Source organism: Ranitomeya imitator, chromosome 4 (genome assembly GCF_032444005.1).
Source record: "Ranitomeya imitator isolate aRanImi1 chromosome 4, aRanImi1.pri, whole genome shotgun sequence".
Lineage (NCBI taxonomy): Eukaryota > Metazoa > Chordata > Amphibia > Anura > Dendrobatidae > Ranitomeya > Ranitomeya imitator.
Genome location: NC_091285.1, coordinates 677,602,104 through 677,615,788, shown reverse-complemented (window position 1 = coordinate 677,615,788; position 13,685 = coordinate 677,602,104). Strand labels below are relative to the sequence as shown.

The following is a 13,685-nucleotide window of genomic DNA, read 5'->3' as shown; positions in this document are numbered from 1 at the left end:
GAATGGATGAACTCTACATGCCTGGTTCCCACCGTGAAGCATGGAGGAGGAGGTGTGATGGTGTGGGGGTGCTTTGCTGTTGACACTGTTGGGGTTATTTAAAATTGAAGGCATACTGAACCAGCATGGCTATCACAGCATCTTGCAGCGGGATGCTATTCCATCCGGTTTGCGTTTAGTTGGACCATCATTTATTTTTCAACAGGACAATGACCCCAAACACCTCCAGGCTGTGTAAGGGCTACCTGACCAAGAAGGAGAGTGATGGGGTGGTATGCCAGATGACCTGGCCTCCACAGTCACCAGACCTGAACCCAATCGAGATGGTTTGGGATGAGCTGGACCGCAGAGTGAAGGCAAAAGGGCCAACAAGGGCTAAGCATCTCTGGGAACTCCTTCAAGATTGTTGGAAGACCATTCCCGGTGACTACCTGTTGAAGCTCATAAAGAGAATGCCAAGAGTGTGCAAAGCAGTCATCAAAGCAAACGGTGGCTACTTTGAAGAACCTAGAATATAAGACATATTTTCAGTTGTTTCACACTTTTTTGTTAAGTATATAATTCCACATGTGTTAATTCATAGTTTTGATGCCTTCAGGGTGAATGTACAATTTTCATAGTCATGAAAATACAGAAAAATCTTTAAATGAGAAGGTGTGTCCAAACTTTTGGTCTGTACTGTATATATATATATATTAATATATATATATATATATATATATATGTGTATTTTTTTACTGACTTTATTTTTTATTTATTTTCCAATTTTTTAACCATATTTTTGCTTTCTGGTTCCATTAGGGGTCTTAGGTTATCTTACAGTATCTCCGATTCAGTCTATTCACTGGCAGCAGCACTAGGAGAGTCTTAGAACTTACTGCATTTATTTATTTATCTAGATTGAACATTATCATATAAATAAATCGATCTGACAGAGATTGGAAAATTTGAATCTCTAGCCGCTATAGTTTACTGTCCTTACCCAGTTAATTTAATACTACTACACTTAGCTGGAACTTCATTCTTTTTATCATTAGAGACTCTGCTAATATTCTTTAATACAGTGGGTGAAATAAGTATCGAACACAACACCAATTTTCCAAGTAAATCTATTTCTAAAGTTGCTATTGACATTAAATTCTCATCAGATGTCTATAACAAGCCATCCAATCCACACAGGCAAAGAAATCCAACCATACAGAACACATGAAGAAAGAGAAGTGCAAAAAGTCATGGAACGTCCTGACACCAGCTGAAATCTATCAGTTGTTAGAAAGCAATACTGCCACTTAGTGACAAATAATATCAGATGATTCAGCTGATGGCCTATAAAGAGGTGTCTCATTACTAAGGTGCCACACAAGAAACATCTGATGTTTAAAACCAGTGATCTGTCTTAAGACCTTTAAAACCTTATTGTTGCAAAACATACTGATGGCATTGACAGAAGAATTTCTAAATCTCTGAAGGTTCATGTGAACATTGTTGGGGCCCTAATCCAGAAATGGAAAGAACATCATTTACATATAAACAGTCACTGACCAGATGCTCCTCCAAAGATTTCGGACAGAGGACTGAAAAAAATTATTAGAAGAGTTGTCCAAAAGCCAAGGGCCACCTGTGGAGAGCTACAGTAAGACTTGGAATCAGAAGGTTCTATTGTTTCAAAGAAAACAGTAAGTAATGCACTCCACCTCCATTACTTGTATGCAGGCTCACCACGCAACCTCCATGGCCTGTAGGCACGCTCACCACACCACCTCCATGATCTGTATGCACCCTCACCACACAAACTCCTTGGCCTGTATGCACGCTCACCACACCACCTCCATGGGCTGTATGCAGGCTCACCACACAACCTCCATGATCTGTATGCACCCTCACCACACAAACTCCTTGGCCTGTATGCACGCTCACCACACTACCTCCATGGCCTGTATGCAGGCTCACCACACAACCTCCATGATCTGTATGCACCCTCACCACACAACCTCCTTGGCCTGTATGCACGCACACCATGCAAGACTCCATTGCTGAACAAAAACTAAACTGAAGCGTGTTTATAGTTTGCTCAACAACATTTAAACAAGCCTGTGAAATACTCAGAGAATATAATCTGGTCAGATGAGACAAAAATTGAGCTCTCTAAATTGCTATAATACACACCATGTTTGGAGGCCAAAAGGCACCACATATCACTCCAAAAACACCATACCTAAAATGAAGTATGGCGGTGGGAACATCATGGTCCTGGAAAACGTCATATGCTTGAAGGAATGAAAAACTGACAAATGTACCAACATATTCTTGAAAAAACATTGATGCAATCTATCAGAATGATGAAAATGAAATAAGAGTGGATATTTCAGCAAGACAATGATCCCAAACACACAGCCTAGGAAACTATCAATTGGCTGTAAGAAAATAAAGCTGCTAGAATGGCCAAGCCAATCACCGGACCTGAATCCAAGAGAAAATCTATGGAAGGAACTAAAGCTCAGAGATCATAGAAGGAGCCCACGGGACCTACAGGATTTGAAAGATGTTTGTTCGGAAGAATGGATCAAAATCACACCTGAGCAATGCCTGCAACTAGTTTATCCATACAGGAGGCATCTTGAAGATGTCATCACCAACAAAGGCTTTTGTATGAAGTAATGATTACATTTCAGTAAGCGTGTTCAATACTTTTTCCTTTTGTTATTTCTCATAATTACACATAACTTAATGTATGGACATCTATGCTGATTTCTTTGTGTCTGTGTGTATTGGATGAGTTGTTACCGACATCTGGTGAGAATTTTATGTCAATCGCACCTTTATAAATAGATTTACTTGGAAAATTGGTGACGTGTTCAATACTTATCTCACCCACTGTATAGGGGAACTCTGCTGGTACTATTGTTTATTTAAAAAGTTGCTATGAATTTTTTCACATGGATTTGTGTACAGCTACATTAAAAATTTTTTATAATATAGCAATGTTATTTATGTTAGCGAATAGAGCCATTATTTATTTTATAGTATAGCAGCATTTTTTTTCATTTTTTATAGTATAAAAGCATCTTTTATTTTCATAATATGAAAAAATTATATCTGTGCACTGTAAGACAGCATTTTTCATTTGTATAGTACAGCGGTATCATTTCTATGTATTTTACAGCAGCATTATTTATTTTGATGATATAACATCATTATTTATGTGGACTGTGTGGCTACATTATTTATTTTATGTTATAACAGCATTATTTCTATGTGCTGTAGGACAGTTTTTTTTAAAATTTTTATAGTACAGCAGTATAATTTCTATGCATTATTTATATTGATAATATAACAGCATTATTTATGCGGACTGTGTGGCTACATTATTTATTTTATGTTATAACAGCATTATTTCTATGTACTGTAGGACAGTTTTTTTTTTAATTTTTATAGTACAGCAGTATAATTTATATGCATTATTTATTTTGATAATATAACAGCATTATTTATGTGGACTGTGTGGCTACATTATTTATTTTAGGTTATTATAACAGCATTATTTCTCTGTACTGAAGGACAGTTTTTTTTTATTTTTATAGCACAGCAGTATAATTTCTATGCATTATTTATTTTTACAATGTAGCAGCCTTTTTTCTGTGTACTGTTTCATTTTTATAGTCTAATATAGTATAGCATTATTTATTTTTAGAATATAAGAGCATTTTTACTATTTATGAAAGACAGCAATTTTTTTTATTGTTATAGTGTAGCAGCATCATTTATACAGTAAATATGATATGGCGACATTGTAAAAAACCCTATGTGCTCATCTGCCGCATTAATGCAACATATATGATTAAGATTCATGTTAGACTATTGTCGATTCACATCAGGAGACAGTTTGCCATTTGTTTGACAACCACTGGGTGGTGACATAGACACATAGCAGAAACTTCTCATGGCAGAGTATTGCCTAATCTTTTTTTTTCCCGAAAGCTTGTCCTCTCATGCCACACACTCTTTGATATGTCGAGCCAAGAGCAAAGATAAGAAAGAACACTTCTGTATCTATGACACATCAGAAGATCAGTCTTGGCTTGGTTTCCTCTGTAGAAGGAATTTTACAGGCAAACTATATGTTTGAAATTCAGGAACAAGCAATATCAGCCTCGGTGTTTGAGAGTGTGCGGTCAAAGGTAATTTGAACGAGCCTTGGAAATAGGCAGGGTAGGTTCCCTATTGCACAAGGGCAGGGGTTTTTTGGCCGAAAGACGTGCCATTGGGACAACGAAAGTGACAGGTTCTCCTTGATTGAAAAATGGCAACTCAGTAAGTCAATAAGAATCTCTGACCAGTGATATTGTCCAATGGTTGGATCATTGACTTTGGTGGAGCTGGTGAAATATGTAAAAGTGTAGTACCTCTGCCTATGTGTTCCTATGCTTTATCTCCTGAAGGAGTTGTTCAAACGGCGAAACGCGTTTTTTTAATATTTGTTTTAAATAAACCTGATCCTCCATATTTACTCCATCAGAACGATTTTTTTTGGCGGCTGCTAGACATCACCATTGCAATTCTCCTCCCGCACCTACGTTTTATCCCTTGTTCAATACTGGAGTACAGTAGATCATCTGGTTGTGATATAATATCCCCCCTAACATATGCTACCAATTGGTAGGGGTCTGAGCACGGAGATCCCCGCCGTATGCTCAAAAAGCATGGAAAGGTGAAATATGGTGCCTCCTAGTGCAAAAACTTCAAGATGGGTTTGACAACCCAAGCTACTACCAATAAATGGCAGAGTCGGTCACTTTAGGGTCGGTCACTGGGGGTCCTCATATGGTAAAGATCCAAGTGCACAAAGAACCGGCTGAAAAAGCCACTCAAGAGTGCTTGTGATGTTTGGGAATCCAGAGAGAAATGCTGAGCCTTGGTTGGTGAAGTCCAGATAGAAAATGAGGTAGATCCAGCAGAATGTAGATACCATGGGTATTTTATTGCTCAAAAGTAACTTAAAAGTATAAAAACAACAAACAGCCATACAGTTAGAGGTCGCCTGATGAAGACACCTCTTCAGAATTGAAATATGTTGCATGGTGACTATACCTTTAACTTTATGCATGATTGTTGTTTTTTTACATTTTAAGGTACTTTATAGCAATAGCATTGTGTCCATATTCTGCTGGATCTACTTTGTACTCCATCTGGACTCCACCAATCAGTGCCATTGCGCCCAAGGCTCAATATTTTTCTCCGGACTTCGTTTTGACTTTCTTTTAAGTCTGTGCAGTGCTCTATGTGTGTTCACGTCGGAGCTGAGTGCTTATTTTTTGTTTCAATCTGTGGGGGGCTCAGGATCCGCACCCTAATGAATAGGTAACATGTGTAAAGGAGGATAACATAAAAAATAAAAAAGTATAAGTTTTCTTTAAGGGATTTTCCCATACGAGCAATTTTTGCCTATATGAGTGTAATTAACATTGTAACAGACAAAGCAACTATTTGGGGGCAAAAACTGTGGAGATCCACCGCTAATGTTAAAAGTGAAAATAAAGAAATAGAGATAGTAGATAATAATAATGGAATTTTAAACCCTTTCTGACATTGGGAGTAATAATACACCCATGTCAGAATCCCTCCCTTTGATGTGGTCTCCGGCGCTGAGCCCACATCTTTCCTGGCACATTTCAGCTATTTTGAACAGCTGACATGTGCCTCTAACAGCCGCGGGTGGAATCGCGCTCCACCCTCGGCTGTTAACCTGTTAAATTCCAATGTCAATCTCTGACAGCGGCATTTAATTCGCACTTATGGGAAGCATGTTGGAAATCCCGCCCATTGGTGACCCCATTACATGATAGCGGGTCACCGATGGGTCGGAATGACAACCAGAGGTCTCCAGCAGACCTCTGTGGTTGTCATTGCCAGATTGATATGAGCTCCACCCGCTGCTACATACAGGCGATCTGATCATCGCCTGTGTGTAGCAGAAGCGATCTAAGTATTGCAGCTTCTAGTCTCCCATGGAGACTATTGAAAAATGCAAAAAGTAGAAAATAAATGCTATTAAAAATATTAAACAAATAAAAAAATATAAAAGTTTCAATCACCCCCTTTCACCCCATTCAAAATAAAACATAAAAAGCACATAACACATATTTTGTATCGCCAGATCTATCAATATAAAAAAAAAACCACGATCGCTAAACGGCATAATGAGAAAAAAATTCAAAACAGCAGAATTATGTTTTTTTGGTTGCCGCCACATTGCAATAAAATGCAATAACAGGCGATGAAAAGATTTTATCTGCACCAAAATTATATCAATAAAAAAGTCACCTCGGCACGCAAAAAATAAGCTCTCACCCAACTGGAGATCGTGAAAAATGGAGACGCTACAGGTCTCGGAAAATGGTGGCTTTTTTTTTTTTTGCCAGTTTGGATTTTTTTTCACCACTAAAATATAAAAAGCCAAGACATGTTTGGTGTCTAAGAACTCGTAATGACCTGAAGAATCATAATGGCAGGTCAGTTTTAGCATTTAGTGAACATGGTAAAAACAAAACCAACAACTGTGGAATTGCACTTTTTTTTGCAATTTCACCGCACTTGGAATCTTTTACCCATTTTCCAGTACACGGTATGATAAAACCAATGGTGTCGTTCAAAAGTACAACTCGTCCCGCAAAAACCAAGCCCTCATATGGCCAAATTGAGTGAAAAAAAATTATGGCTCTGGGAAGGGGAGCAAAAAACGAAAATACGTTATGCTTTAATAAACCTAGAAAGTTCTAACGAGATGTAGAAATTCTTGTTAAGCTTTGGATTACGTGAGAACCTGAGCTACAACGGGTTCCCGTGTTTCTTGGCTTTCCATATCTGTTTTACTCGAAAGTACTGGAAGGCTGTGAACACATTTATTGCCCCCCATCTTAAAGTCACTATCCCTAGACTGAATTACACTTTTTTTTTTTTTAAATAAAAAATTCACTTGTGTCCTCTGTGGAAAAAGGGTTATAAAATGAATCCGTCTTTCATTTTTATGGTTCACTAGCTGAAGAGCCCGGCGTTGCCTGGGCATAGTAAATATCTGTGGTTAGTTATAGCACGTCACTTCTCTTATTTTCCCATCACGCCTCTCATTTTCCCAATCACATCTTTAATTTTCCCCCTCACATCTCTCATTTCCTCCCTCACACCTCTCATTTTCTCCCTCACTCCTCTCATTCCCCCTAACACTTGTCATTTTGACCTCACATCTGTCATTTTCCGATCACTATACTATTTTCCCTCACTCCTCTCATTTTGCACTCACACCTTTTCATTTTCACCTCACACCTCTCATTTTCACCTCAGTATATACATGTTTGTCATCTCCCTTATATATTGTATACACCTGTATGTCATCTCCTGTATATAGTATATACCTGCTGTGTGTCATCTCCCCTATATATAGTATATACCTGAATGTCATCTCCTTCTATATATAGTATATACCTGTGTGTCATCTCCCCTGTATATAGTATATATCTGTGTGTCATCTCCTCCTGTATATAGTATATACCTGCATGTCATCTTCTATATATAGCATAAACCCGTATGTCATCTCCTCCTGTATATAGTGTATACCTGTGTGTCATCTCCCCTGTATATAGTATATATCTGTGTGTCATCTCCTCCTGTATATAGTATATACCTGCATGTCATCTTCTATATATAGCATATACCTGCGCGGGGTTAAAATTTCAACTCACAACATAGCCTATGACGCTCTCAGGGTCCAGACGTGTGACTGTGCAAAATTTTGTTGCTGTAGCTGCGACGCTTCCAACACTTTTCCTTTCACTTTTTTCCCCATTATGTAGATAGGGGCAAAATTGTTTGGTGAATTGGAACGCGCGGGGTTAAAATTTCACCTCACAATATAGCCTATGATGCTCTCGGGGTTCAGACGTGTGACTGTGCAAAATTTTGTGGCTGTAGCTGCGACGGTGCAGATGCCAATCCCGGACATACACACATACACACACACACACACACATACACACATTCAGCTTTATATAGTAGATTTATCATTTATTTATGCTCTAGGTGTAAATTTTACTGATTACCAAAGAGGAACTAAAATTACAGACTAATATGATAAAGATGATAATGGTGATTAATGGTATTAATTATACAATAAAACCTACGTGCAAGGAATATAAATAAATTCTCATCATTAGTTATCTTATCCTCTAGAAATAAGCTCAGAATGCATCAACGTCACAAATGTGCACAAAGTTGGGAATTATTGTTGGTTTCACCAAGAATTCGGTCAACAAAAGTTCTTCAGTTTTTTTTAAGCCGGTTGACCTTCTTCTATGTTCATAAATGAGAATTAAGCTACCAACAACAACCAATGATGAGGTGAAATGTGAGAGACCCCCCAACATGATCTCAAAAGGGAAAAGTTTAGTACTTTGGAAACCTAGTCTTAGGGCTCTCAAAGTAAGCATGCCCAAAAAAGATTGACTGTCCACCATGGTGTCAAAATAGAAAAGTTTGGAACTTTGGAAACCCATCAGCAAAAAGTCTTAGGGTTCTCAAAGTAACCATGCCCAAAGAGTTACCCTCCACTATGGCGTTAAAATAGAAAATTTTGGTAATTTGGAAGCCCATCGGCAATAATTCATAAGGCTCTCAAAGTAACCATGCTCGAAGAACAGTGACCCACCATCATGGTGTCAAAATAAAAAAAAAGTTTGACAATTTGGAAGCCCATCAGAAAAAAAATCTTATGGCTCTCAAAGTAACCATGTCTGAAGAAGAGTGACCCTCCACCATGGTGTCAAAAGAGAATAGTTTGATATTTTGGAAGCCCATCAACACAATGTTTTATGGTTCGCAAAGTAACCAATGCGATCACATTGTCCTGATGCTCTCCACGGAGACCCCCGGCTGCAATATGGCTGGGTGGTCCTTCAGGGAAAATGGCTTTGCAGCTCCTTCCCTGCCTGTCAGATGCTGTCAGACGCTGAAGCACTGCAGAGTATCAGATAAGCGATCTGACACTATACAGTGATGTCCCAGGATGGGACAATGTAAAGTAAAAAAAAATATTAAAAAGTGTAAAAATATATTTTTTAAAAATCCCCAAATAAAGAACAAAAAACAAACCAATATTTTTTTTTCCAATAAACACATTTATTTATGCAAATAAAAATATAAACAATAAAATTACACATATTTGGTATTGCCGCATCCGTAGCGACCCGCTCTATAAAACTGTTCCACTAGTTAACCCCTTCAGTGAAAACCGTAAAAAAAAGGCAAAAAGCAATGCTTTATCATCATACTGCCGAACAAAAAGTGCAATAAAACGCAATCCTAAAGACGACTGTAAATAAAAATGGTGACGCTGAAAACGTAATCTTGCCTCACAAAAAACAAGTCATAAAACTGCTCCATCAGCAGAAAAGTTAAAAAAAAGTTATAGCTCCCAGAATAAAGCAATGCAAAATAATTGCTAAATGCTAAATATGCTAAATGCTAATATGCTAAATGATTATTTTTTTATATAAAATAGTTTTTATTGTGTAAAAGAGCCAAAACATAAAAAAAAAATGTAACTTAGGTATCGCTGTAATCGTACTGACCCAGAGGATAAAGCTACGTTACCAATTTTACCACAGGCGGAACGGTATAAAAAAAACAAAACAAAAAACAATTCCTGAATTTGTTCATTCTGCCTCCCAAAATTCGGAATAGAAAGCGATCTAAAAAAAGTCATGTGCCTGAAAATGGTACCAATAAAACAATGCCAGCTTGTCCCGCACAAAAAAAAAGCCATACCATGGCTCTGTCGGACGAAATATGAAAAAATTATAGCTCTCAAAATATGGTGATGCAAAAATTAGTTTTCGCAATTAAAAAGAGTCTTTTAGTGTGTGACAGCTGCCAAATTGAAAAACCGATATGAATCTGGTATCACTGTAATCGCACTGACCCAAAGAATAAAGTCGCCTAATCACTTATACCGCACAAGGAATGGCGTAAAATATAAATAAAACCAATTCTTCACATTCTGTTGATTTTTCCTCCGTTCTGCCTCCCAAAGATAGCTGTAAGGCTCGGCGCACATTTTTCCTTCGCTCTATGCTGAGCACTTACATCGAGGTTTCCATGTAAATCTCTGAAAAACGTGATACAGATGGAACCTCTGGTGGTAGATTCCCTCTAATGAAGCAAATGGAGGCACTGTGGACGCTAGAGGACCTGTGATTTGGCGGTGTCCGTCTTTTTAGGATTGCAAAAAAGTGCCATCAGCCACAGTTTTGTGTGCTTCTGAAGAAGGGCAAGAAGGACAGAAAGAAAAAAAGGACACTGCTGAATAGAGGCCAGATGGAGTCCAGAGTAAATCTGCTGCCTCTTTATTGTGAATGGATCCCTCGGGGGGTTTCATCTGTCACATCACTCAGAGATTTAGATGAGAACCCCAAAATAAGTGCTCAGCGTAGAGTGCAGGATAAATGTGATCCCAAACGTTATGTAAAATGTTCCCAATAAAAGCTTCAACTCAATAAAAAAAAAAGCAAGACCCCACTCAGACGTGTCATTTATTAATGGAAATATAGGGGGCTTCTACATTATTGATAGCACAATGGCTCTGGAAAAGCGAGATGGCTCCTCGCTCCCCAAAAGAAATTCAGCAAGTTCTCCCCTCCCAAATCCAAATGCCCCACTCCCTTCTGAGCCCCAGTGTGCCTAAATCACATTTAGCGCCCGCATGTTTGGTATTGATGACAACCCGCCTAATTTACAGGTGCGTGTCTCCAGAAGCATGAGATGGGCATAATTTACTGGTCACTACAACTTACTGGTCACTACAACGGCAGTTTGCAATTTTCACTCAGCAACAGCCACTGCTTCCTGTTTGTGGAAAACACCCATGGAGTCAGAATCATCACTACATCTCTGGATAAATTCCTAAATGATTGTAATTTCCAAAATGCAGTCACTTGAGAGGGGATTCTGCTTTTATATCACTTAGGGTCTCTTTATATGGAATCCGCAAACTAGTTTAGGAAAATCTGCGTTCCAGGAGGCAAATAGCGGTCCATCCCTCCCGAGTCTCTCCGTATGACTAAGTAGTAGTGTAAAGCCACGTATGCTGTAATGCCACGTTCAGTAGAAATTGTGGGAAAACTTTTGGTGCCATATTTCCCAGTATGAAAATGTAAAATTTGGGGCCAACACACAATCTTGGTGGTAAAAATGTAAATTATTTTATCTTCACTGCCAAATGGTATAAAAGTCTGTGATACACTTGTGGTGTCAATATAATCACTGCACCCCTAGATGAACTCATTGAAAGGTTTAGTTTTTAAAATGGAGTCACCTATGGGGGTTCTGCTGTGTTGGCACCGCAAGGGCTCTGTCAATGTAACATGGCACCCTCAAACAAGTGCAGCAAAATCTGCAGTGTAATATGGCATTTTTTTCCTTCTGAGCTTTGCACTGTGCCTCAAAAGTATTTCAACAACATATTGGGTATCAGTGAACTTAGAAGAAATTGTGCAACAAAGTTTGGGGTCCATTTTCTCCTGTTACCCTTGTGAAAATACAAAATTTGGGGCTAAAATGATTTTTGCAGAAAATGTGATTTTTTATTTTAACGGCTTAACGTTAAAAAGTTCTGTGAAGTATCTGGGGGTTCAATGTGCTCAATACACATCTAGATAAGTTCTCAAAGGGGTCTAGTTTCCAAAATGGTGTCACTTGTGGGGGGTTTCCACTGTTTAAGCAAATCAGGGGCTCTCCAAACGTGACATGATGTCTGCTAATTATTCCAGCAAATTTTACATTCAAAAAGACAAATGGCGCCCCTTCCCTTCTGAGCCCTGCCGTGCACCCAAACAGTTGTTTTCCCCCACATATGGGGTATATGCGCACTCAGGAGAAATTGCACAACAAATTGTATGAAGCAATTTCACATGTTGCCCTTATGCAAAATTTGGAGCTAAAAAAGATTTATTTGGGAAAAATGTGATTTTTTAATTTTCACGGTTCTACGTTACAAAGTTGTATGAAGTACCTGTGGGTTTAATACAATACAAATCTAGATAAATTTCCTAAGGGGCCTGGTTTCCAAAATGTTGTCACATCAGGGACTCTCCAAACATGACATGGTGTCCGCTAATTATGCCATCAAATTTTACATTCAAAAAGTGAAATGACGTTCCTTCCCTTCCGCGCCCTGCTGTGCGCCAAAACAGTAGATTTCCCCCACATTTGGGTTATCAGAATGCTCAGGAGAAATTGCACAATTTGTATGGTCCATTTTATCCTGTTAACCTTGCAAAAGTAAAAAAAAAAATAGGTCTAAAGGAAACTTTTTGTGAAAGAAAAGTAAATGTTTATTTTTTGCTTCCACATTCCAAACATTCCTGTGAAGCACCTGAAGGGTTAATAATCTTCTTGAATGTGGTTTTGAGCACGTAGAGGGGTGCAGTTTTTAGAGTGGTGTCGTTTATCATATTGACCCCCAAATCTCACTTCAAATGTGAGGTGGTCCGTAAAAAACTGGTTTGGTAAATTTTGTTGGAAAAATGAGAACTCACTGGTGAAATTTTAACCCTTATAACGTCCTAACAAAAAAAAATTATGTTTCCAAAATTGTGCTGATGTTAAGTAGACATGTGGGAAATTTTATTTGTAGATATGTGGGAAATGTTATTTATTAAGTATTTTGTGCAATATGACTCTCGTAAAGATTAACAGTTTGAAAATTGTGAATTTTTCAAAATTTTTGTCAAATTTACATTTTTTTTTCACAAATAAACATAAGTCATATCAAATAAATTTTGTCATTATTATGAAGTACAATATGTCACGGGAACAAAATCTCAGAATCAGTGGGATCCATTGAAGCGTTTCAGAGTAAGGACCTCATAAAGTGACAGTGGTCAGAATTGAAAAAATTGGCCTGGTCAGGAAGGGGAAAACAGGCTACGGAGTGAAGAAAAGTTAAGATAAGTTTCTAACCCTATGTACTTTATGATTACTGCCAGTAAATAGACTTTAAACCACTGCCATGTACAATCATTTCTTCTCACAATATAATTCTAAATTATTATTATTAACTATTATTAATACACCTGTACTAAAGGCAAAGAAAAGGAACAAAAATAAAAATAAAAGTTGAAATAAAATTAAATTCATCACTCACCCGCCACCAGAAGACTAACACCAAGTACAATACCAAGAACTGATTTCCCTTCAATCTTCATCGCTCTCTCATATCAACCAGCGTTTTCTCCCGTGGGAAATTCACATCCAATATGTCCGAAGAGAAATGTGTAAATCTGCCAAGAGAACCTCTTTATAGCCAAATGATCTTTGATAGTAATAACCAACGGCCAAGTGGGACAGTAATCTCCGGCAAGGTACAGAGATGTGTGCGTCACAGAGAACATTAACACATTACTGAAGGCCAATAAAAAGGCTAATTAGGGAATCTTCGGGAATATGTTGCTACTGACGCTCTCCTAACACATCGTATTGAGCGAATCATTAACTGGCAGCAAACCAGGATCTGATTACCATCTATGAAAACCAGGACTCTAGAAGAAGGTGTGGTGGTTCGTAGAGTAGAGTACAGAACAAACTCAAGCATACGCAGGAGCACGGCTCCATCAAGGTAAACGTTTTTTAGCGGACTC

The 13,685-nt window shown here is 38.1% G+C and overlaps 1 protein-coding gene across 1 annotated transcript in view; it reads right to left on the bottom strand.

Moving 5' to 3' along the window:
* The window catches only part of LOC138677302 (mucin-17-like), a 41,487-nt gene extending 28,147 nt beyond the window's left edge, over positions 1-13,340 (bottom strand). Inside the window, exon 1 of the mRNA XM_069767337.1 lies at positions 13,193-13,340. Within this exon, the coding sequence (XP_069623438.1) occupies positions 13,193-13,253 (61 nt within the window). The 5' untranslated portion in view covers positions 13,254-13,340. The remainder of the gene's footprint in view (positions 1-13,192) is intronic.
* Between the last annotated feature and the right edge of the window lie 345 nt (positions 13,341-13,685).